Raw genomic sequence first — 25,819 nt, 5'->3', positions numbered from 1 at the left:
TTCTAGGAAGACGCTTTAGTATCTAAATTGGGTGGGCCTCTGATCCATTATAGACACGCCTCTGCACAGCCACCTAACAAGCGGGAGAAGGGGTTAGGATTTAGGAAACTGTTTTTCTGAACCTCTGACTTTGTTCTAGATGCCTCATGAATCAACAGTGGAACATACACATGTAGATATCAATGAGATGGAGTCCCCTCTTGCCACCCGGAACCGCACATCAGTTGATTTCAAAGATACCGACTACAAGCGGCACCAGTTGACCCGGTCGATTAGTGAGATTAAACCCCCCAACCTCTTCCCACTGGCCCCCCAGGAAATTACACACTGCCATGATGAAGATGATGATGAAGAGGAGGAAGAGGAAGAAGAATAAGGAGGAAAACCAAAACTGAGCACCCATTAAACAAGCCTGGCAGGACTTAGAGGAGCAAAGGATGGGTTCTAGCGGTGGGTGGGGGGGGAGCTCCAGCAAAGGTACATCTGGAAAGTTTCTGAAGACTTTAAAATATTCTAAGTTTTGTTTGCACTCTTTGCAGATGGTTCAAATTGTAATGGAGTCTGTACTGAAAGAAAGTAAGGGTAAAGCTGGGCTGAACGGCATGCAGATGGCTCCATCGTGGCTTGTGACACTGTTTCCTTGTCTTGTTTCATTCTCAGTATGTATTGGATACACCCCGGGTGGGGAAGAGTCCCAGAGTGGAGCAAGGGTGATGGGAAGAGGTGATCCAAAAATGTTACGTTACAAATTGTGCTCTTACTCCAAAATCCATCCTGAAATTTTCAGTGCATTACACATTATTGTATATCAATCAGTGGAGAAATATATTGTTTCCATTATCAAATGTAGTCTTCTGTTAAGGTCAAGTTTCCTTTTATAAGCTCTGAAGTGTCCTCTGGGCAGACTGGGGGCTTCAGCAGCCTTGCACAAGTATTTGGTTTGCTATAGGGCTGGTCTGGAATGCACTGCAGTGATTCTGTTCTGAGGTACAAGTCTTCATCTCTTCTTACATTTTTTTTGATAGCAGAAATGTTTCTTATCAGAAACAATTTTTTTCTCATCTGGGATCAATCTATAGAAAGAAGTTAGTTAGCTGCAAGAGGGCAAAGGAGCAAGCCCCGTGAAAAGGAGGAATCTCCTTCCATTAGAGCATAACTGGGTGAATTCCTTAGTGTGGGCCAGTGTGGCTCATGCTATCCAGAGTTCCAGCCTTCTCTAACCTCTAGGGTGGACAGCTGTAGTTCAAAGTCAAGCTTTAGAGGATGGGAAGAGGGCCCTGTAAGTCAGAACCTTATTAGAGCTGAAGGCACAATCAATGTGAGTAAATTCTGAATCCCAAGAGAAATCACTTCTTGTTGTTTTGAACAAGAATGGATCATTACTGTGTACTTGAGGCTATTAGACGGCCTCACAGTGCAGAATGGCCTGCGGTAGTTCCAGTGGTAGTGGAGACTGGTACTTTACCCTCCGTACCTTCCTTCCGTTCTGCCTACTGGTGAACACAGAGGGTAGATTAGCTGCTCTAGAATTCAATAAAGTATAATATTTCTAATCCTGACTCTGACCCCTTCCTGTAGCCTAACTGTAATTAACTGTTGGTCTTCAGGTGGGTTTAGGTTTGGCTAGTGACATCAGTTTGACATTCTCTTAAAGGAAATATAGTCTGGCATGACTAATGGTTCCAGTACTTAAAGAGGTCTCACAACTTTTCCATGGGACGTTTTTTGGTACAGGACTATGAGGTAAGGCTTTTTAAAAATGATTTTATAGGAAGGGAACACAGTTCAGTAACATAGCCAAGACCATATTACCTCATCACTTTCAGTATATGAGCTTTACATTAAGACTGGTATCCCTTAGGAATATATGCTACTTTAAAAGTAATCAGGTTACTGGGGCACCTGGGTGGCTCAGTCAATTGAGTGGCTGCCTCTTTCCGGCTGAGATCATGATATCCAGCTGCACGCTCAGTGGGGAATCCACCTGAGAGTCTTTCCCTCTGCCCCTCCTCCCCACTTGCATGTGCTCCCTCAAATCCTAAAAATAAAAATAATCAGGTTACAAATGCTATTGCAAGTAGCACTTAAATACTGTCCCCATTTTAGAGAGTATGTTTGTGGTCACCCCAGCTCTCATAGATGTTGCCCAGTTTGACACAGTCTTAAATTTGCTCAAAGCCAAATAATTTTGAAGGGACTTATTACAACTACAGAGCCTAACTTCTAATAGTACATTTACATATTTTCCCTTTCAGAGCAAGGATCATCATGAACACTTTGCTTTTAATTTACCACACTTTTTTTTGTATTGTGTTATCTGCATAAGATCTTATCTTTTTAAGAGTTTCTTTTTCTCCAGATGTCTGACAGTGGATCCAAAGATCGAGGAGTAAAAAGCACACAATTGGAAGAAGAATTCCACTGCTGGTCAGAGCTTTCTTCAGGACCACCAAAGTCTATTTTAAAGAGCTAGGATTCCATAAGCATCTACGACCCAGAGCAGAGTGTTGCTTCTCTGCATGTTATTCCTGTTAGAAGAGTGTGCTAGGGAATTAGGCGGTCCAGGGGCAGATGTAGTCGAGCTTGCTAAAACATGAAAGTGAGTTTCTCTGTTGCCAACAGTTAAGGAAGCTGAACTTAATGTTTTTGTTTTGAACTGAGGCATGTTAGACTATGAGAACACAGATTTCCCAACTCTTCAAAATCTCTTCCCTGGGCATTTGAAAAGCACCAGACACCCCTTCTGGGGTGCTAGACTGAACTCCCAATCTTAGGGCATGTACAGGGTTGACAGGGACCCTGCCACACCCAGCAGCTGGTCAGAGGTGCAGCAGACCCCAGCCCTGCTGGGTTCCCTTCGTAAGAGGACTTGCCCCATTCATCTCTACAAAGATGGTCAGTATATTTCGAAAAATTAAAGCCAAGAAAGTTTAGTGTTCTGTTAGACCTTCAATTTTAGACCTTCATAAGCATGGCTCTGCTGAGACCTAAAATAAGAAAGCAAGCCCTTCGAGCTACCCTTTCTAAGGTGCTTTTAGAAGCGGCTCTTAATAGAACTAGAATAACTTGGAGCTACAAATCCTTTAGTCATGTTACTGGTTTTAAGCAGCTGCTTTAAAAAGCCACTTGCAGTGACATGTCAGACTTAAAAGTACTTTGTTCATGTTTAGATATTTCTAAATCAGATTTATTTATTCAAGAAATATTTTGTCAACAACTTTAAAGGCCTGCAGTTTTTCCAAGGCTGCCAGAGCGTTTAAAAATACTCTTATTCACCACAAATAGCTCAGGACAAGTAAGTGCGTATCTAAGTCTGCATTAAGGGTGGGAGCCTTGTACACATTCCGTGTTATGGAAACTATTTAACCTTTCTTTGATGGTGGGAAAAATGGTAACTATGGTCCAGCTATTGCCATACCGTCAATGGCCCAATTCCTCACTTGGTTTAGAAGTTTATATCTCAATACTTAGGTTTCTCATGACATTTTTATCTTGGTGACTAGAGAATAGGGCTCGTCTCAACGTTTTTTCTTAAATGGAACAATTTCAAATGATACACAACTTTGGGAGGCCCTTAGAATGAAATCTCTACCGTGGAGCTACCCAAGCAGCCTTAAAAACAGAAGAAAAATGACACACACACTACCAGCAAACAGCAGGGAGGCCATGCCCAGCAGCCAGGAAGCAGAGCCAGGTGACTTCCAGTAAAACCCCCAGCATCCCATCCTCCACCTCCACTAACGTGACCAAGCATTTCACACTGTTCTCTCACTGCTGAGTACGTAGAAAGAGAAAGCAAGTCCTCTAGGAAAAGAATGCATTCGTTCACAGAATCAACAACGCATCTTTTTTCTGTAACCTGGCAACTCACCCATTTTCCTGTTGTCAGACAATAGCTCCATCCCAAAGCCACAGCAGTCGGACTTGTTGCAACAAAGATAGGCAATTTCAAAAATAAAATACATGCAGTATTTTAAAGTTCCTCTGAAGACCTCTAGCACAAAAAAGTCTTCCCAGTGGAACACAACATTTTTTCTCAAGCTTGCTGACTCTGTTACTGTAAGTCTAAGTACTTTATATTTTCTAATTTAAACCAGTTTTTGGTCTGGTCTATGTTCCTTCCTACAAACTAAGATCCCTTTGTTTCATTTTATTACTAGAAAAAAGGTGGATTAGATATTGTTTCATGCATCATATTAAGCACAAATAGGTCCCCAGATGGTCTGCTCTCCCACTAAGCTCTTCCCAAAGCCATGTCTGGCCGGGGCTACAGACGAGGCCTGCAGAGTCTGGGCCAAGATAAACCTCACCGTAGGCACTGGCCCAGGCGACGAGTGCACGTCCTTCCCATGGAGAACAGCAACAGGCCTTCTGAGTCTCAAGTTCCTGAGATACTTGGAAGTATATGCCAAGCAAAACCTTTCCAACACTTAAGTAAAAAAAAAAAAAAAAAAAAAGTTTATTAAATATCCAGTCCTTTTCTGAGGGTTCTCATCTTTGACTTGTGGGTATGGGTATTTTGAAGCAAGTAACTTCATTTTTGGACCCACTGCCCTCAAGTCAATGATGTAGAATTGTAGTAAGGAAGCCGGCTCAGTCTAAACATTCCCGTCCTGCGTTGGCCTACTGTTTGAGCACTTCACAATCCCGAATCTCCCAGCAGGAAAAGCACTCTGACGAAGAACTCCCACAACTTCCTCCTTGTATCCTTAGGCCTTAGAGTCCTCCACCGGGGGAGAGGGCATGCCACTATAATGTCAGAGAAAGGGCCCCATAAAGCATTCCTTTGTTTTGGGATGTGACAGTATGAGCACAGATGGGAGGATCTTGAAGGGAAAATGATGAAACAGCCTTACAAAAAAAAAAAACCACAAAAACCAGGAGTTTATTAGCCATCTAAGCTAATTCAATTTTTTGGCTCTACTAAAGAATTATTGCTATTAATTTGCATTACTTTCCTAAAGTATAAAGTTTTCAGGATTCAACTCCAGGTTATGAAAAGGTCATTCAGTTCGTACCAGTCATTTTTTTCTACAAGACCCTCTGGATGGTCACACTCTGTGTCCTCAGAAGTGCTGAGCTGACAAAAAGTGCTGGGAGCACAATTTGTTGTATGAAATAGGAACCCCAGAGCTTTTTTTCATGATAAAGCTTCGTGACAAACGGACACATGGGCACCCCACGGATACAGAGACAAAGCTTAGGAAAATCTCAAACAGCAGGAAAAATCACCTCTACTTTCCTTGGGGAATTCCCTGATTTGAACTCAGGACTCATCTAGACAAAGTGACTAAGGCAGGAAAAACAACAAAATAGCTAGCTGGGACTTGATGTGTTAGACAGAGAATTCTTTCCCTGGCCTTGCTTGCTGCTTTCTTCTCTGCTTCTAAGGAAAGCAGACAGGCTCCCAAGAAGGTAACACTTCACTGGAATGTAGATCTACCCCATTCTACTTTGAAGAAATTGGGGGTAACGACTGGAGAGGGTGGCATGTCTCCAAGCCAGTCTCACCAGCAGTTCTTCACTGAGCGGTCTCCATCCACAGGGCAAGTGTATCATGGTTAAACCATGGTTTAACTGTGGGGAAAATAAGGGACTAGTCCCTAAGAGCATGATCCTCTGTGAATTTAAAATAGAGACAGAGTGGAGGGAAAAAGGATTCCAGAAAGACGTGATCTGGGGATAAATCACCTAGGGGCTGGGAAGCTACACCAGAAGATCTGCAGGGTCTGGTAGCACCTGAGTGATGCAGGTAAGAAGGAACCAGAAGACTCAAAGGCAGTGGTGATGGAAGAGGATGGGGGCCCCAACACTGGGTTATCAGGGAAGGGGGATGCCCACTGCATCCTCAAGAGCATCTGGACACGACTCACCACGCTCAGGCCCGACGTTTTTGACTTGAGAGTGAACCACCTGTGCCGCCACCACACGTTTCTCCTAAGCTTCGCAGAGCAGAGGACCTCCGGAGCCGATCTCTTCAAGAGCCAGCGGAGAGCCTTGAACGAGGCCTCTGGTCTTGCCTAGGAAGAAACAGCTTGGACGTTTGCCCAGCTCAACTGTGTGCTGTTAGGGACTGAGTGGCAAGTGTGGGACAATTTGAGTGGATGCCCTCAGGGTCCTTAACTAAAATGCTCCAACGGGACCATCCTCCTTGCCAAGGAGAACACCGCCCTGGAACCGGTGGTACCAGACTCCACGGCAGAGGTGGAGGCCCAGTGCTAGCATCACTCTCTGGTCACAGAAGACTTTGTGGTGTGTGGCCAGAGAGATGCCCTGCTGTGTTGCCATGCTGACAAACGACCCCAGCGTTCTCACCAGGACAGCCGTGCTATTGGGCAAGGGGACCGAGGGCGGTGGCGTATAGATGGAGGGGGAAGGGAACACAACATCCACTGGAAGGGTGAACAGAAAATCATCCTTTATCTAAATAGAATAATAGAAATGAACAAAAACCTTTTAAAACAATCACAAAATTGACAAATAAATTGGTACAAAATAAATAGGAGAGATTGTAAATCTACAACATCGTTTGAATTATAAAATGCATTCATTATGACAATCAGCTCAGGAAACCTATACATGTCATTTGTGCTTCTTTAGGTTTATGTACACAGCTCTGAATACTGTGTTCAGAAAACTTCACTGCTGAGAAGCATGAAATGTACACTATGACACAGTCAAGGCCGAGGAGGATGAAAATCAGACACAAAGCAGGGTCTTATTTCAGGGCCAATGCAATGCTGGCATTGGGCCTCAAAACCATGAAAAGGCCTCTTAGAAGCCCAGATGGGGAGGCAGCTTCCATGGTCCAGAGAGATGGATTCTGCAATCCAAGGTGGGAATTTAGAGGCCATCACTGTTGTGGGGCCAGTTTGCCAACCTGGCCTGGGAGGGTGGGAGTGAGGAAGAAGGCTCTGGTCTCATCACAGCGGATAGACCCCATCACCAGGAAACAACCTCTAAAGTATTTCGCGGAGGTACTTGAGAGCCCTGCCGTAACATAGGAGACCTGCCTCCCTCCTCAACCCAAACACTAGTCCATCAGGAATAGTGGCAGGCCCCAAAAAGAAGGGGGGGCAGGGATGCTAGGGTCAACGTAAGAGCAGCAACCTCTTTGTGACAAAAACAGAAAGAAAACTACTGCCTTCTCAGCCACTTTAAGGGACAAGAGAACCCTAGGCTCCATGGACGAGGGGCTCTAGAAAATATCTCAGTCACAATGTACTAACAGTAGAGGCTTATGTACATAATAAATAATAATATAAAATAAAGCATATACATTTGTAGATTTAAAAGACTCCAGAAATAAGAGAAGTTAATGGACTGATACACTCCACCTTCACAGTAGACTTCAGATACGGGGGCTAACGAATCCGAAGCTAGGCTGGGGCTCTCTGGGGAATAAGAGTCCTGAGGCCTTATTCCTTCCCTTCTGCTCTGGGAGCCTGAGACCAGCTGTGTATACCAAGGGGCCTGGGCTTCCAACAAAAAGGGAAGGCACCCAAGTCCCACCAGGTCTATGTAATAATTCTCTCCAAGGTGAACCTGAACAAGAATCTGGCCCCAAAGGAATCCCTTCCCAGGTGAATCCGTGTTGGTCAGATGTGGGCAGATGCCAGAAGATACCCTGCCAGGAGAGACAAGCCATTCTTCCAGTTCATGTTTAAACTCAACATAAAGTGGGTATTCAAACTCGAAGACACATATACTAATAGTATCTCAAGTCTTTCTCCTAGTACGTGCTGGAGCTGTGTACATAAAAACCTTGGTATACAAATTCCTGGAACTTGACTCTCTTGCTACTAGAACCTTTGTTTCTATGTCGCTTCAAGTACAGCCTGGTATTTCCCATCAAAAGATATTTACAACAATTCTAGTGAAAGGAGGTCAGTGGCTCTGGCATACACAGAAAGCTTACTTGTGCTGAGCCAACCGCAAAGGGCTAAGAAGCCAAGACAGTCCCCAGGCCAAGATGGCGGGAGGGAAGCTGCTCCAAGCTCTGCAGTTGCTGTGAACTGCCATCACCTCCTTCTGTCCCTCGGGCTGACCAGGGACTCTGGACCCTTCACACAGGGCAGAAGGAAAACCAGCAAGTAGGCATTCACTGCAGGAAGAATGCCTGCAAGTGTTAGAGGAAAAAGGCCCACTGCCACAGCCTTGAGGGACAGTGACTTCAGCAAGCTTGGCAAGGGTGCACCACTCACCCTCAAATGGAGGCAAATGAACCTCATCTTAGAGTTCTTTGAACTCATCTCTCTTATCAGCCCACTTGAATACAAAAGAAATATGAAAAGATAAAGATCTGTAAATGGCCCTGAGATATAAAAATCCACTGAGTAGGTTGCTCATTGATAAATTTACATCGGAAAGTTTCTGAATCACCCCAAACCACTTTCATACTTAATTCTCTAAATCCCTCCTAACTCTGGATCAATCTACAACTCACGCAAAGGTCCTTCCTTGCTGGACAGAAGCACTACTAGCCCAGAGCTTAGAGTGGAACCAAACCCAAACCAGAAACTGTGTCCTCAGACACCGCACTGGTGCCCCAGAAGCCTCCACACCCTGAATTGCCAGCTCAATCACCCCCCTGTAAGAAAAACCTGTCTCTGGTGTCAAAAGCGACAGGGAGTTGTTCCTGTTGCTTAGGCCATCAGAGAACTTGGGTCATATGGTGGGTGCCAAGCCAACCCTCCCTGGCAGCTGCTACTTTGTTAAGCACCCTTCCCGCCCCAGCCTGGGTGAGTCTTTCGCTGGGGATCACCCCTGGCGAACACTGGAGGAGTCTTGGGATCCTGGCCCAGGACAGGCGAAGAGAGCTACAGATCGCTGGCTGGTTTTCAGAAGATGAGAGGGTTGGGGTTTCTTCTTATTTCTGACCAGCCAGGACAAAGGCTCAATCGGCCAGGGTCTTCTCCTCAACCTGAGAGAATGTGAGGGCAGAAGTTCATGGTCCCTGCTTAGCCCAAATTCCTATTACTTCCATTCCTAATGAAAATGCAGTTCTACTTGTGTCTACCACTATTTTCGTAGACTTGGAAAAGCTGGTCCTTTAGTCAGATGGTACTTGGGAGAGCACAGGTAAATCTATTCACAGTTAATGTTCCATATTCATGTGGAGTTCTGCATTCAACCTTTGCACAGAAGTTCCTTAAAATAACATTAGAAAATGGCAAGGTGCCCCCCCTTCCTCCCACATGGGGAAGCCAATCATGTCAGCATGGGCACCGAGCTCTTCCCTAAGTGAGGTGAGGAGGGAGGGTAGAACAGAGTTAAGTGGTGTGCCCTTTGAAATGCAAATCATGTAAGAACCAAGACTTAAACTAGTGGACTAGCACCCCAGTGTCCGCCATACATACACATCTTAACGGTCTGTTTTCCTAGAAGTTTAAATATATGATTTTGGGCTTGCCTGATGAATACGGAACAGAGAGAAATAAAGGGAAAGAACCTGTAGGGCAGTTGGAAAAAAAACCCCCAAAAAACAAAACCCTCTCATTTATAAAGACAAAGCGGACTGTCCTGGGAACATCTGGCTACTAGGGATCCAGTTTCCGGTGGAACCTCTGGGATGCTACAGTGGCCAGAAGCAGGAGGCGGCCCTGTCTGGTCCCACAGAGCCAGGGCTGGAAGCCACCGCAGACAGGCGCTGGGTCTGACAACGAGGGCTCCCGCAGCATTCAAGACCCCAGCACCTGGTCTGCGCCACAGCCCACTCCCCGCCACACTCACGAAGCCAGCAGCTCCAGGGGAGGATGATCTAGCCGCGGTGCAAGTCTAAGACCCGGCCGCTGCACATGGAGATCTCAAACGTTTGACGGTCTTTCTCCGCGGACTCCCCTTTATAGACATCTAACTGCATAGAACTTCTAAGCCAAAATCATTGTGCTGCCCAGTGAAGCCACGAGCCAGCGTTTCTCCTTCAACAGCCTGCAGGTAGTTTCCAGAGGGAAAGTAGGGCCTGGGAGAAGAATCTGATCACTCAAGACAGTGAGTGTGATCCGAAGGGTCTTGAGCTTTCCCCAAAGCAGATGTAACTACAGCCGGGAATTATTTTGGATTCCCTGTTGTTATAAAATATGAATAATCCAGGTAAAGACTGGTGTGGAGAAAACAAATACAATCTCGGGAGGCTAAAATTTCACCCCCTCGGAGTAGGAGCCCGCATGGCAAAGCCGCCCCGGCCAGCACTGCTCCGCGGACGTCCCCAAAAGCTGCCACGCTGAGCGGGTATGATCCTGGTGAGAAGTCAAGGAGCCAGCAGCTGCCTCTCACAGAGCTTTAGGATTTCATAAAGGAACGGCGGGGCTCTGACAAAGACCCAACACATTAACGCTGATTCTAGAAGCTCCTTCCAGAAGCAAGGCACCCTGAGACAGGCCACGTGTGGACAAGCAGATCGGCAGGGAGAGGCTGAGGCAGCAGAGATCCTGCAAGTCCGAGGAAGTACGACGGGGCAGGCGGGGCTCCACCAAACCACCAGGAAGGCCAGCGCTGTCTGGGCCCAGAGTAGGAGTGTGCTTGGGGGGTGGGGGGGGCACGCCCCTTGCGAGACCCAGGGTTCGCTTCCTTAGGGGGAACTCGTCTCTGCGCACCCTGGGGACAGTCCCAGTTCCCACACCACAAGGGGGCTGTGCTCAGCTCGATGCATCTTAGAAACTGGGACCTTTTAACTTGGACGGATCTGTTTATAAAAGGGGATACTCGTGGGCCGGGGTCCCACTAACATTAAGCTACAGAGCCGCGGGGGCTCGCAGCAGGTTGGGTGCCAGCAGCAGCGTAGGGGGCGCCCCTGTGACCCTCACTAAGGGGCATGGCACCTGACGAGGAAGACCCTCCAAGACGGACACCCCGGAGGAAATACTGTGGTAAACGTGCCTGGGACACTGGAGCCACCAAACCGCTTTCCATGTTGCCGGTGACTCCCCAACCACAGCTCCCCTCGGCCCAGAGCCCAGGCCGGGGGACACGTTCCTACCTTGAGGAGGGAGAAGGAAACTGCCGCTTGGCCCGGGGCTTCCCTTCGACCAGTGCGACCCAGCGACTAGAGGCAGCGCGGAGTGGCAATCGTCCCCGCGCACCGCGGTCAGCGCGGCCCAGTCCTCCCGGACGAACGGACGTCGCCGACAGAACGCGCTATCCCTTGGGCTAACACTTAAAACAGATAAGATCGGTGAGAACTCGGTCCCTCAAGACGTACCTCCTGACATTTTCACTGCACGTGATGAATTTGGTATTAAAGTAAGGCGGAGACACACACGAAATGGCCACGACACACATTTGGTTTCTGAATCCCTGTTTGGGGCCAAACCGACCCGGGGCTGGACAGGCAGCCTCTCCGGCGTGGGCCGCGTCCGAGGCGGGAGGCGCAGAGGGCCTCGAGCGAGGACCACAGCCACTGCCGGGCCCCAGGAGCCCAGGCGCAGAGGGGGACAGGGACAGGGGGCTCCCTGGGAGGAGGAGGGGCGGGGGCCGGCCGCCCCCAGAGTTCCCTCCTTTAGACACCTGGGTCTGGCAACGCCTTCCGGGCACAGCGCCCAGCGGCCGCGGGCGGCCCGGCTCCTTTCCGGACAATTACGTCATCCCGGTGGGAAGGGGAGGAGCTTCGACTCCACACCGCGCGGTTACTCAAAGGCCCTCTGGAAGATTTCCATTTGGCATCTGTGTAGCAGCATCCTGGGTTAACGAGAGCAAGGACGGGGAGGCGGGTGGCGGCGCTCTGGAGGCTGGGGCGCTGGGCTGGGGAGCGGCCTGGCTGGGCCGGAGAATCCAGGCTGGAGGAGGGCGCCATGAAGTCACCTTGCCTCTTGCCAATGATAAACCATGGGCTTCAAATTCATTAACATTCATTTTGGTGATAAAAATTCCTTAGAGTAGGAGCAAAAAATCACATTCCAAGCAAATGTTAAACCTTTCTGAGGGAAAGGGACACGGTTAAACATTAACTTAAAACAACACTGAGCTCACGGAGGCGACTGCAGGCCCCGCGCAGGCCCCGCCCCACAGTGGGACAGACCTGGCAGGTCTGCAACCGCAGTTTTCTTCATTCATCCTTCAAGTTCCACAGCGACACCCGCTGGGCACGGAGGAGGCGCGCCCCGCCCGAGGAGGGCCGCGAAGGCCGAGGGAGGAGGAGCGAGTCCATTCGGTTCGGGTCACATCAGGGAGTCACGGCAGAGTTCACACAGAACAACGTAAAACTCTGCAAAAGACACTATTTAAAAACATGATCTCTTGGGAAAAAAAATAAAAATAAACCGCAACAATTTTCAACTTCATGCAGATTGAGGAAGGAGGAGAGTGAATAAAGATAAAAGGTACAACTGAAAAAATAAACATGATTCTATTTGGGTGGAAGAAGTTCATCTCCAAAACCTTGAATGCCATGCCCTAGCTGCTGTCGTCACACCTCTAGTTTCTGCTCCTGCCCTCGCCATCCTCCGCCGCTGCTTCCGGGAAGGGGACAAAGTCTTTGGTCTCAGGATGTTGCAGGATGCAGCATGGCACACAAGCTCACACTAATGGGATTCACGGTCAGCTGGCCTGGGGCCTTGGGAGTGGGGGGTGAGGGTTGGCGGGGGGCGCCCTAGATGGCCCCTTCGCTGTGCAGGCTGTGGTTGGCCTTGTTGTGCGTCACACAGTTCTGTTCATTGAGCAGGTTGGCGGTCTCGTCTGGCAACCCGTCGTGCAGCTCCGTAAGAGTCAATTCAATTTTAGTGTTTTCACTGTCTGAAGACTGAGGAGTTTTGTCCATCCGGGATGCCATCAAGGCATTTTGGTATTGCTGTCTTGAGATCTGGGGCCAGAAAATGGTACAGAAGACAAACCAAGAGAACGCTTATTTTTAGGTGTTCTTGTCCCGACTCTGTATTACATGTTAGAGTCCCCTGAAAGGCCCGCATAGGTTTTTCTAGGAAAATATCATCCTCGAATATAAACTGAGCCACTTTTCAAGTTCAAGTGGACTCTGGCAAACAAGTCAGTTTTTACTGATACAAGCCATTTCCAAGTTTTCGTCTCAAAATTTCACAGAGACTGGAAAATGGAGATAGGCTTCCATCAGCTGAAGCTGGCTCGTTCTTCGGTTCAAAAGACGTCTTTATTCCAGACTAAGAAAAGAACCCTGTCTCGGGGCAAAGGAGAAGCAGAGGGTTCTTCCCACCCCATCTCAGCAAGTCTTCAGGGTCTCCAATCTCAGCCCTTCGGGGACCACCCAGACTCACTAGAGCCACCAGCTCATGAGGACTCGCTGGAAAAGGTTTATTCTTTTTCTGTCTCCAGCTCTCACTCCTTGAGCGAGGCACCTCTGGCTCAGCAGCTCTTTTGCCCGCGCCAGGGAGAGACGGTCTCCCCGAGCCGGTGTCCCGGCCGGGCACAGGACCTGGAGGTGGGGCACCCAAACGACAAGGGGAAAGCCCAGGGCCAGGGCCGGGGCGCCGGACAGCTTGCCGTGGCAGGTCACCTCCAGTGGCCGGGCCCAGCCAAACCACGCGCTCTTCTCTTACCTTCACAAACTGAAGGTCAGAAAGGGCTCGCACTGAGTAGTCAGGGATGTAGACTTGAAGGAACGAAGAGTTGAGCTGATTATTGCTGCTGCCCAGTGTCGGCGTCACAGCGTCAATCCGGTCACTTCGGCTCAGAGAGTCTGAGTGGTTCAAGCCACAGGGGCGAGGAGGCGACTTGTTTTCACCTAGAAAAGGAAAAGCAAACCCCAGAACCTTTTAAGTGAGGTACATAGAACCAACAGAGTCAGCTCTTTTCTAAATAATAAAAAGTAGTAATAGACCAGTTCGATCAGCTTATACCAGACGCCTGAGCGTCATACAGCTCACCAACTAGAGGACCCCCCCCCCCCCCCCCCCCCGCCGTGTCAGCAAAGGGTCCGTCCAGTTCCCCTGCTCGGCCGTGCTCATGTGCACACAGTCCTTCCCCAGGCTCTGACCGCACCTGGGCCAGGAGCATCCCCGAGTGCCGTGAAATGCACAGAAGCTCCCAGAGAGAAAACATGGGGCATGGGAGGGCAGCACTTCGTTATTTTGCCAGAAGCAAAAGCAAAGTACTCTTGAGAATGTTTGTAAATCAGTATGTGTTTTTTTCAGTTTGTTTCTCTTTTTTTTAATATGTGTTTTAAAGGGATCCAAAGAGTTCTGTCTGCTCATACCATACCATATCCCCCAGCTGAACCTATTATCTTTGTCTCTGACCCCAGTAAAATCCCCATCAGGCAGCCAAAGTGTGTCTCAGTGTTTCAGGAACACTAGAAGACACCAAACTCTTAAAAGGCTTAAGGGACTGTAGGTGCTGCGGGAGTCTTTGAGGAGATGGACAGTATTCGTTCGTTAAAACAAAGTGAAAGGAAATTCAGTGAGTTTAGTGTTGTTGCTCTCAAAGGCAAGGTGACTGTAGCTTCTAACGTACATTTTGTTGAAAATAAAACCCACCCTTACTCTCATCAAAGCTTCCTCCATTTTTGCTTTTCCAGTCAAATCTATTCCACAAATATTAAAGTGGGTGTTCACACCGGACAGGCCCTGACCTGCGTTAATGTCACAGGACTGGAGGGGACCAATTCTGATGGAGATCAGGCTGGTCCGTCTTTGCAGCATGCCCCTGACAGATACTTCCACAGAGGAGCTGGCCCTCGCCTGGTCCTGCCCTTCGACTCATCCACATCTGCCATCGCGCCCATCAAAATCCACCCCCTCAGACTGACGTGGCAGTCTCTCCCTCCACTCTGTAGAGCTCCACTGAGGGACCGCCACTCCTCTGCTACTTGAAAGAGCCCTGAAAAGTCTGGAGATAGTTGTGTTCTCCTTCATCCTCTTCTCGTCCAGCTAAATACTTCGACATCCTTTGCATCACGTTTTGTCACCCCTTACCCCATCCTGACCACCCTCTGAGATTCCTTCAACTCAGTAAACGTCCCTCTTAAAATATGACAACCAGAACAAACCGTGGTAAGTACTCAGTGAACCTCAAATGGCCAGTTCCCTTTCTCCTGAAACTGTCAAGCACAACTTCCCCTATAATTCTGTCAGATTTTCTGTTGTTCAGAATTAAACTCGGAGTAGCCGTTCCTCTGGTTACTTCTACTTTTCTTCTGAAAGAACAAGGCAAATGAGTAATCTATCACCTTTTCTCTTCAGCAGAAGGGAACTTTGGTCAGATGACCCAACTCTGCTAAGTCTCAGATTCCCTGTCTACCTGTAGAAGGTGGGTAATAGTTCCCGGCCTCGTAAAGTCTGATGAGGATTCCAAAGGAGGTAATGTACAAAGTGCTTGGCACAGCACCTGACACCTAATAAATACCCCAGCAATAAGCCTAGTTAACATTATTCTATTTCCTGTTTGCCTCATCCCCCACCTGTCCACCAGGTGCCCAACCTCAGGTCCGAGCCTTTCTGTACTTGTGAGAGCATCACCCGGGCTGACAGATGGAATTGTTCTTTTGGAAACGAGGGATCCCACTGTATCCCTGGGCTTTAGCCCCAAATCACATCACCATTTCTATAGACGGTGTTTACGTCTGTATGTTATAATTTAAAGGTTAAAAAACCAAAACGTTCACTCTGCTTCCTGATCAGACTGTGCGTCGGCAGGCAGACATCAGAGGCCCTACTTCTGAGTCTCCTTTCCTCCTCAACAGGATTACAGGGCAATTTCTCTGGTTTCCCAAGGTATCTAAACCCCTAGTCCATTTCCTCTCATCTCTTTTTTGAGATGAGCCCTCGCCTTTGCCAGGAACCCACTGCCTGGCGTCCCGGCCGCCGTGTGGGGAAGCAGACCCTGTTTTCCGGAACCCCTTCTGCAGCAGCGAGTGTGACAGGGACCCAGCGCGACCAGCCTTTCGTGGACATGCAGTGAGACAGGAGTATTCACACCAAGGAGAATAAAGACTTTAAGTGGCCAGCCCCCAGTTCAGGTCACATTTTGTGGCCAAATTTATGTGCCAAATTTTTATAATAATTATAATTAATTAATTCCTCTTATGTGTTCTCAGCATTGTTTTTTTCCGCTCTTCAGTCATCTCACCTAGGAATTCTTTCTTTTTAGGAGTAAGCCAGAAAGGTACTGTAAAGAAACACTCCCAGCCTCCTCCATCGGAGCCACAAAGCACCTTTTGGAATAGGCTGGAAATCAGTGGTTTAGTTCAACCTCCACTTATTTGGTATCAAATTACTATAATGCCAGCATCCTGAAGGCCTGCACCCACAAAATGGTGTTTTGTTTTGTTTTTTAATTATTACAGGAGCAGATAGAGTGGACACGGCTCAGAAATCTCTAAGTTCCATGGGAAAAGTAAAATACAAATGACATTTCGTGAGCTTCATCCAAAAGTCATTTTTTTTTTTTTTAAAGTCACTCTTGTTCAGCACTTGTGGTATTTTAAATAGGTAGCAGATGCTGGCAAACAAAATGGGGAGAAAACACACAAACATATATACTGACACACAAATACATATTTCTGTGCATATGTATGTATGTTGTGTGCACAGGTATGTTTATTCCGCCGGCTGGTTTGAGTCAAACAGTCCTATAAATAAGATCTTATCCCCACACACCCCAAGCTTTTTCAGAGCAAAGACCTGAGGGAACATTAGCTTCTTTCTAGGACAAGTATTGCCTCCTTTACTAAATATCAGCATTTGAGAGTTTTGCTGAACTTGGATTAGGAAACGCCAATTTCATCAGATTTTAAGATATAAGCTGTGTGGAATGAAATAAATACAGAAAAACTATACTCCCAAAAGCTCAGCAATTTTAATTAAAGAAAGATTAAACCTCTGCCTTTCTTTTTAGCTGCTGGAAGTATTAGGCAGGCATGACCGAACTCTCCTGCAGGGCAGGCAGCCGGGGAGGAATGTGCACAGCACTCGTTCAAAACAGAGAAGGAGACAGGACAAGCAGGGCCACCTGCCTGTCGGAGGCGGGGACGCACGTGCCCCGTTCGTGTGGCTGCTGGGACAAGGACCAAAGCAACAGAACCGAGAACGCTGGGGCCTCTGCAAACTCCACACGCCCTGACTTTGCTGAGGGCAAAGAACCAAGAGCAGCCCCCTTGTGCTGCCCTGAAAGCCCAAGGTCAGCGGTGTGGGGGGGCCAGGCAGGGAGCAGTGATGACCCAGGCCGGCACCGCGCTGGCTTTCTGCGGGTCAGCACTGCTCCCGCCCACACACCGCCTGCCAGGCTCCCGAACCCTTCCCACGGCTGCTGTGGGCTTCTCCGTTCCTGGACAGCTCACTACCGTGTCTGGACACGTGGAGAGTTCGAGACCTCCAAGAAAAACTGCCATCAGCCTCGACCACATAAAGGGAACCGATCTGGCCGGCCAGGCTTTGGCGGGGTGTCGAGGGAAGCAACCGGAAGAATTACGAAAAGGAAACATGCAGAGTTACCTGGAGCACCTGCTGCTAACAACTCTGTTCTGCTGACAACAAAGGTACGAGACAGGGACAAAGGAACTGAAAAATGGAGAAAAACAGGGTGAGACCATATCAAAAGGCAAGAAAGGAGATCTCTGCACTCAGGGGACAGGAGTGGATACCGGTTCTACTAATATGAGCATTCAATTCCAGAAATGCAAAAGCCTATATGATATTATGGAAATTAAAAAAGGAACACACGCTGCTTTCCAGGAAGAGTAATACAGGGAGGCTGAAATCAGAAAAAAATCCTCTTCAAATGCTTCTCTACTAACCTAGAAATCTCTTAAGCCATTAATACTCTATTGGGGCTTATAGCTCAAAACGTGCTCTTCTTAAGGATTTAAATCACAACGAGCCACACAAAAGGGGGACTCAATCAACTGACCCAAGAGCACGACCCAAGCTGCCCACGCCAACAGGGCCGATAGCGTCCCTCCCTGTGGCAAAGCAGTTAGTTATTCACTTCACAGACATCCTTAGTCTCGTAATTTTGACCTGATATTTTGAATTGTTTTGGAATACTCTGAAAGTTCAAAGTATTAAAGGACAGTAAATAAAGAACATTAGGCACAGGTCTCCTGGGAATGTCGGACCAAAGTCATCCTCATCACTGCTACTCAGAGAGCTACAGGTCCGTCTGATTGAAAAGTCCAATCAACACTGCTCTCCCTGGCAGGAGTCCTATTTCTTGGGCAGGGTTTTGTTTTTGGTTTTGTTTTTTTTTTTGGTTATTTTTTATTTTTTCTTATTTTTTAAAAAAAGATTTGAGAGAGAGAGAAAGAGAGAAAGCATGAGCTGGGGGGCAGAGGGAAAGGGAGAAGCAGACTCCCCACTAAGCAGGGAGCCCGATGCGGGGCTCGATCCCAGGACCCTGAGATCATGACCTAAGCTGAAAGCAGACGCTTAACTGACTGAGCCACCCAGGCGCCCTTCTGTTTTTTGTTTTTAAATTGCAGTATAATTGACACGCAATTGGGCAGGTCTTGAAACTGATTACTGTAGGATTTTTCTAGGCAATCAATATTAAGAAATAGAAATATTATCTTGAGATTAGGACACTAACTGTATCTCTCAATGAATATACAAAATCCCAAATCCTACTTGTCAAGTAAAGTACTGGGCTTTGTAATAAGTAAGATGCTATTAATGAGGGGTGCCTGGGTGGCTCAGTCGTCGAGCGTCTGCCTTCGGCTCATGTTATGATCTCAGGGTCCTGGGATCGAGCCCCACATCGGGCTCCCTGCTCAGCGAGGAGCCTGCTTCTCCCTCTCCCACTCCCCCTGCTGGTGTTCCCTCTCTCGGTGTGTCTCTTTCTGTCAAATAAATAAAATCTTAAAAAAAAAAAAAAAAGATGCTATTAATGAGATCTCCTTCCTTCCTGGCATTTCCCAATGAGGCCAGGCCGCTGCAGTCCCACAGGCTTGCTGTATGGGAGGCCTGCTCCTCAACTCCTTTTCTGAATAGGATTTGCCTTTACATGAACCCACAGTTCATATAAATCGGGCTAACGTTTAGGTTTGAAGAATCAGTGATTGGTACGATTGTATCCTTACTCTTGTAACTTTCTTTTCAAAGCCACCTTCTGAATCTGACTCTGCTAACCTGGGGCTAATTCGAGGCTGGCTGCCCAACAGCAGTCACAAGGTCAACACCCAGCTCTCACACCGACATTTCCTCTGTGCTCTCAAGCTTACAAAGCACTCGCATGGATAAGTATCATCACATTCTATTCTTCTAACAATCACACGACGTAACCTTATTATGTCCTTTTAATAAGGAGGAAACCAAGACTTTTCTCAAAGGCAGCCCACCATATGCAGTGAAACTGCAGCTGTGGCCCAGGGCCTCCCAGACTAGTTAGGAACCTCCCTGCCTCCTCCAGAGCATCGAGAGCGGACCAAGTTTATAGCAGTCACAATTAAGTGGGCTTAGACAGGCCCATGTTCACACTGGTATTAGTCCGTGTTGGCAATGGGGAAGCTGGCCGATGTGGCTGAAAACCCCACAGCAGGATACTGAGAAGATGCATCTGGGGCAGGGGAGGCTGAGGTGCGTGAAGAGAATCCTGAACATTTCCTTGGCTTCCTAACTGTAGTAACATCTTTGGGTGCCCGGGACAGTGTGTGGCGCGGCAGATGAAGACTAAGGTCACAAAAACAGATGGGTCTGGAGGTATCCCCTCCCCTTTTGAGACTGGTTTCCAGAAGCGGCCTAGGTTGTTTTAGGGTGGGCTGTTTTGAAGTTCGGGGTTTGTAAGTTTCCTAGCACAGCATGTCATTTGGCTCTGCGGCCACAAGGTGGCACTGCAGCACCTCTGTTTACCTGTCGGCCCTGGTCACAAGCACACTGCAAAGCAAGCTATCTGTGCTCCGTGTTCCTACCAGATACCACCTGCCGGCATCTGGGGCTCAGAACACCGAGCCGACACCTAGCGCACAGCCGTCCTTAGCTGGCAGACTCACCTGACCAGCTGCCTAGACAAGAAGAGCTGGCTATCGGCAATAAATATCCATTAACAACCTCGTTCATCCTCAGGAAAATGCAAATTTAAAAACCTCCAGGACAGTGGACATTTAAAAGACTTGACAACATCTAGCGGTGGGTGTCGAGCCACTGTAACCCCCATCAGCAGAGGCAGGAGGGTGCACCACCCCGGCCACCGAGGCAGGCGGCAGGGCCGGGAGCCCCAGGCGCCACTCCCACACACACGCCCAGCAGAGACGCACGCTCGCTCCCCGAAGACGTGCCCCAGGGCGACGTGCGCAGCCACACAACGCATGGCAGCCCCCAGCAGGACACGACCCCCGTGTCCACCAGCAGCGAACAAAGTACACTGCTGTGTATTCACACAATGCAACACTGCACAGCAATGAGAAGGTCCGAGCACACACAGCAACAGTGACGAATGTGACAAGGACAACACTGGGTGGGAGGAGCCAGACTCGAGAGAATACATCCCGTGTCAGCCCATTTATACCAAGTTCAAAAACAGGCAAAACTAGTCTACGCTTAGAAGTCAAGGCAGCAGTCTGGGGGACAGTGACAGAGTGTGGTGGCAGTGGGGTCGGTGACATCTGTCTCTTGAACTGGGTGCCACCTCACACGGGAGGCTTGGCTGTGTGAAAGTTCATGGGGGCACAGGCTTATGATTTGGGCAGGTGGGGGGGCTTCTGGTATACATGATATGCTTCAATAAAAAGGTCAAGACATAGATAAACAGGGCTAGCTGGCCGGTACAGAAAGGTGACCGTGGAAGGGCGCTCTGTCCTAAAACCCAGCCCTGCCCCGACGGGCGGAGGAGGGACGCTCACCTGGAGAGGCTGTGAGAGCCATCACACCGTAGTAGGAGAAAGCACTGGCTTCGAATTTCATACCTTCCTTCCCAGCTTCTACTTCCACTTTCCCCTGTGAGAAGAAAAGGGGAGCATTTTCAGTCTAGTTACACCAATCCCTCAGCAAGCTCTGTGCAAGATTTGTCCTCCCTGAGATTTTTGTCTAAATTCCTCTCCCAATCATCCCCGGGAAGGAAAGCCTCGCATGCTCTTTCCCACTTAGCAGAGAGGGTTAATTCATCTTAAACATGGAAACTGGATTTGGCTGGAGATGCAGAGATGACCGTGAACGTGTGAGGTTTAATTTCTGTGAGTCCGCTTAGTATTTTCCCAGCATCCCTAGTTTGTGCATGGATTCTTCGGGAACCCTCCAGTAATAAAAAGATAGTGCTCTCGCCCCATCAGTGGGGCAAACACAGGGGAAGACATGGTCTTGCAGGAGGCCAAGCTGGAGCAGCACCAGGGTTAAGGGTTAACACGGTTCATGGCCATGGACTACACGGGCTCCAGGGACCGAACTCACTCTGGTCTCGCTAACACAGCATCCTGTGTCCGCAGGTGGGGCCCCTTGTCACCCAGACCCCCCATGGGCACCGCAACACCTCCGAACTTCCTCCTCAATCTTGCAAAAGCACCTTAGCAAGTCTCCTTACATCAGGACAAAACCTCTCCCTGAAGTCCTCCCTCCCCTTCTCTTCCTCTAACTTGTCCACAGCTTCACACGTCAGTTCCTGCGGGACTGCGGACGCCTCGTTCACCCTGCTAGCCTGAGGGTCCACTGCGATCCCCGCATGGGAGGTGCCCAGCATGCGTTTTCCAGGCGACTGGAATATCCTAGTCAGTGAGCTCCACTTCTGGATTCCCCAGCCGAGCGCCAGAACGGCTCCTGGTCACCATAGTAGAGCTGCCTCTCCAGTGAAAGGTACCTTTGTGGTACATCCTTTACGACAGGAAAAGAAAAATGACAGTACCACTCATTGAAGGGGAACTGTGCGAACAAGTCAGTGCTTTCTTAATTCACTTAAGTGCTCATAACTCCATGAAGTAGACACAATACTCCCCCCCCCCCCTTACAAGTCAGGACAGGGGCTCAGAAGGATTAAATAAGCGAAGAACAAGCTCTTGGCCAACAAGCTCGCTACGCCGCCCAGTAACACAACAATTATTTTCATCACTCCCTATTGTCATACACTACATTCCCAGTTAGGGAAGACTTTCCTCCAATCACTTCTTCAGAAAATCATCTACTGTCTCTCTTTTAGGTTTCCCTTCACTCAAAATAGCAGTATGATCACTTCCCAACCAACTCTCTTGCTCTAAGAAAGGAGCTGACCCCCCCCCCATGTAAAACCACCCTGCCAACAAGCGGGGGCCGGGAGCCCTGAGCGCACAGCACGCAGGGCCCCAGAGAGGCCGTGGGGTCCGGGCGAAGAGCGCCCTTGCCACCCGCGAGTTTCCACCAGGCGCGACAGACGGGAGCAGGCGCAAGACCTATGGGACGGGGCGGTCAACAAAAAGTCTCCCTGAGGAAAAACGGCCAGAATCTAAGGGAATCAGAGAAAAAAATTACTTCCTGTTCTTCTACACATTTTGTACAGGAAGGAAAATCTAAGGAGGAGGATTTGAGCCAAGAGAAGGGAGGGCAGGTCAGAGGTGGGAGACAGCAGACAGCCAGGCTCTCTGGGTTTGCGCGGGAAGGCGGGGGAGAGGCGGCTGGAAGAGCATCTGGAGAGCCGGGGAGACCGCGGGGCTCCTGGGGGGACGGACCCGTGGGGCCCGTGCTCGTGCACAGCGGCTCGGCTCCTGGAAGATGAGGAACCACAGGGCTGGAAGAAGGGGGCGAGGGGAGAAGCTGTGGATAAGGAATCCACCCAGTTTGGTGAAAGCAGAAGGGAGAAGGAAGTGTAAGGGGGAGAGGGGCAGTCACAAATCGTGGCAGAAGTTTACTCCAAGTGACCAGAAGACGGGCACCATGAGCACGGACAGAAACACTGGAAAGGCTCTGCCGCATCAGTGCTGGGGACAGGAGGGGACAGGACACTCTCCCTTCCAGAGGAGTCCATCAAGAAAGGGTCCATCAAGAAAGGCTGAAGCGGAAGAATGAAGGTTAGGAGGAGGGTCAGGATGGAGATGGAGATGGCGGGGGGCGGGGGGGGGGGGGAGAATAGAGGGAGAAGAGGCCGTCACTAAGGGAGGAAAGCCGGAAGCTGGTAGGAAAGAACAGACGAGGGGCAGTGACTAGCTCCAGAGGCAGGATCCCTTAAGAGAGGAGGGAAAGAAGAGGACAGGTAGGGACATAATACTCGGAGACTCTGGTGAACAATAACCCAAGCTCCGATGGTACAGAGCTTGGCAGTTACTTATCCATTTCTTCCTGCACTAACCCTTGACCTTGTATCAGGTAGGTCATATATACATATGTGACTGTCTCTGTAGTCGTAAGCTCAACCGCGGCTGCAGGACCATCTTGTAACCTGAATTTCTATGGAGAAAATCAAGAGGAAGCTTCAAATGCAACAGAGCCTCATCACGACTTCCATCTTTATGGGTCTCCAGTGGATCTGGATCATTTGTTTTACAAGCTCCAAGGCCTTTTGTATTCTGTGTCCCTGCAGATGGGCGGCCGTTCACAATTCTTTATAATTTTCATCAGAACCAGCAGGGTAATAGGCACTCCCCAAAAGACTGTAGATAACAATACGGGGTGCCTCTTGGGAAGGAGCTTTTCCCGGGGCAGTACACACACCACAGGCACGCCCGGAACCCTGGCCAAGTCAGCTCAAAGGCAGAGGATCCCCAATTCTTGCTGTGTACTGGAAACACCTGGGGATTTAAAAAAACAAACAAAAAAACATGATGTCTGGCTCCCACTCCCAGGCATTCTGATTTAACTCGTATGGGTGCAACCTGGGCAGTAGGATTTTAATAAAGCTCTCCAGTTGATTCTAGCACGTAGCAGGTTTGGGAATCGTTGCTACAAGGCTCTGTTTGTGAACAATGGCCCCAGCTCCGGAGCCTCTGCGTACCCTAGTCGCTCAGGAAACTCCCCCGTAGTCATGGTGGCTGTCTGCAAACTGCACAAGGACAGCCGCACAAAGACTCAACGCTCTGGATCCCAGCCATCTTAGTTCATCCCTCTGCCCTTTGGGACGCACCTGCAGGTTGGGGAGGCTCAGCCATCCCCAGCGGCCCACCAAGCTGACCTCAACCAGGCTACGAGGCGGTCCGCGGGGTCCCCGGCTCCTCGTGCGTGGATTCCCAGAACTAGTAAAATACACCTCCAGCCTCAGAGACGGCAGTGCTGAATTTTTATTTCATACAGATATTTTTAAAAACGCAACCATCTACTCTAACCACCATTTTGCTTCAGACCAGACATCTTCACCCCCAAAATACAGAAAATATATAATTTCAGAACAGACAGGTCTTTAAACTGAATATATGTAATTTTATGAAGATCTCGCTGCAGCTGTCTTTATTTTTCTCACTTTGTCTCAAATGGGTGAAAACTTTGTCAAGCATCAGCACGAAGGAAACACCGTGCCAGACACATTTTCCTTCATTTATAAAACATGCAACGGACTAAAGGATCCCATGGTTCTTTTGATTCTAGCTTTATAGGATTCTACAATTCCATGCTTTGAAAACTGCCCATCCCTGTACTCCTCACTACAGAAGTGAAGCTTTTCTGGCAGGCAGGTTTTAGAAACATCCAGTAAACATTTTTTATTCCTGTATGTGTGTCAATGGCTCCCCAAAATGACCATTTCCAAAGAGACCTACCAGTACACAAATTGAAGCCGCCCCCACGAGGAAAGGGCATGCCTGGCCTCACAACCAATCAGGTGTCCTTAGATCAGGACTTTGTCTGTGTAAGGAGCTACATACCGACTTCCGAAACATGCACAAATCTACTCCATACTCTAGCATTAGCGCGCACACACACACACACACACACACACACATCATTACAGCACATGACGGGCTCCCAAAGGGAGAGCTCGGACTTCATGGTTAAGCTGACAAAAGAGAAGGAAGGTCTCCCTGTCTCAGGCAAAGCTGGCTTCCCAAGTAAAGTTATCATCACAAGCACCCTAACCTTTCTTTGGAAGAAGGTTATTAGGGAACTCTCCTCAAAGCTCCTAAGCATCCAGAAAGTACTCAAAGCAGTCTTGTGCTGTACCTGGCCACAAGGTGGGAACCTGTGCCAGCCTCATTGGCACCAACAAGATCAAGTGGTCAGCGAATGGCGCAGACTCAGGGAGACCAAAACTCTCTCAGGCCCCACATGCCGGGCATCAGTGCAGTCTCCTGCTCACCTTTGGGTTCTTTTTAATTTTTTTAAATATCACCATCACAAAGTATTCCGTGGGGCTTGACACCTGAAAGGAGGTAACTGAATCCCAGCGGCGTGAACCCCAGCTGAAGTTCACCAGCACTGCCCCGTAAGAGGGGAAGCATGACCCAAAGAGGGTCTGTTCTGTGGCTCAAACGTTCCCTAGCAATTGTTTTCCAATCTGGAGTCCAGAGATGTAGTCTTCGGATGGCAAGTTCCCTTCATGAATATTTAAATTTTTAAAAAACTTTTGATGGTCAAAAATGAATGCACACATATTTTGGACCATCTGGTTGACCATTTTCTAACCACATGCCACCACCAGAGGTCAGCGCCGTGCCCTGGGGCTCACAATTGCATGGTAGTTGTTCTTACTACCTGAATCAGCATGGCTAAGGCTTGCCGCTCAATCAACTGGGAGCTTGTAAGAAATAAGCAGCATTTCAGACTTCACCCCAGTCCTACGGAATCCACAAGTGATGTGCGTGAAAGTGTGAGGAGCACTGAAGTGGAGAGAAAGGGACAGAAGAGGACCAAACATCACAAACCCAGTCACACCCAGCAGAGGCCAAATAACAGCACAGCATCCTGCACAAACATTCAGAGGAACCCAAACTGAACCAAGGGCTGAAGAAGGTCAGTCATGGCCGGGCACACGGAGACCCAAACGTGCTGAGTGCAAAAGAGCCCGCACCAGAGCCCCTGCCTTACTGGGACCAGTGGTA

General features: G+C 48.8%; 2 protein-coding genes across 7 annotated transcripts in view; one reads left to right on the top strand and one right to left on the bottom strand.

The window, feature by feature from the left end:
* NT5C2 (5'-nucleotidase, cytosolic II) overlaps positions 1-3,014 on the top strand; it is a 134,816-nt gene extending 131,802 nt beyond the window's left edge. For 3 of the 5 annotated variants that reach the window (XM_032423218.1, XM_032423219.1, XM_032423216.1), the window contains one exon: positions 140-3,014. In XM_032423218.1, coding sequence (XP_032279109.1) covers positions 140-376 — 237 coding nt within the window. In that variant the 3' untranslated portion in view covers positions 377-3,014. The remainder of the gene's footprint in view (positions 1-139) is intronic. The other 2 variants (XM_032423221.1, XM_032423220.1) reach the window with 2 other exon arrangements.
* An 844-nt stretch (positions 3,015-3,858) lies between these two features.
* Positions 3,859-25,819, bottom strand: part of CNNM2 (cyclin and CBS domain divalent metal cation transport mediator 2) — a 149,676-nt gene continuing 127,715 nt past the window's right edge. The window contains exons 5-8 of one of the 2 annotated variants that reach the window (XM_032423213.1): positions 20,738-20,831; positions 17,397-17,462; positions 13,506-13,690; positions 3,859-12,796 (exon numbers count right to left, since the gene is read on the bottom strand). In XM_032423213.1, coding sequence (XP_032279104.1) covers positions 12,587-12,796; positions 13,506-13,690; positions 17,397-17,462; positions 20,738-20,831 — 555 coding nt within the window. In that variant the 3' untranslated portion in view covers positions 3,859-12,586. The remainder of the gene's footprint in view (positions 12,797-13,505; positions 13,691-17,396; positions 17,463-20,737; positions 20,832-25,819) is intronic. The other variant, XM_032423214.1, reaches the window with a different exon arrangement.

This window comes from Phoca vitulina, unplaced genomic scaffold (assembly GCF_004348235.1).
Source record: "Phoca vitulina isolate PV1807 unplaced genomic scaffold, GSC_HSeal_1.0 scaffold28, whole genome shotgun sequence".
Lineage (NCBI taxonomy): Eukaryota > Metazoa > Chordata > Mammalia > Carnivora > Phocidae > Phoca > Phoca vitulina.
Note: the sequence above shows the minus strand (reverse complement) of the source record. Positions and strands in the feature narration are given on the sequence as shown.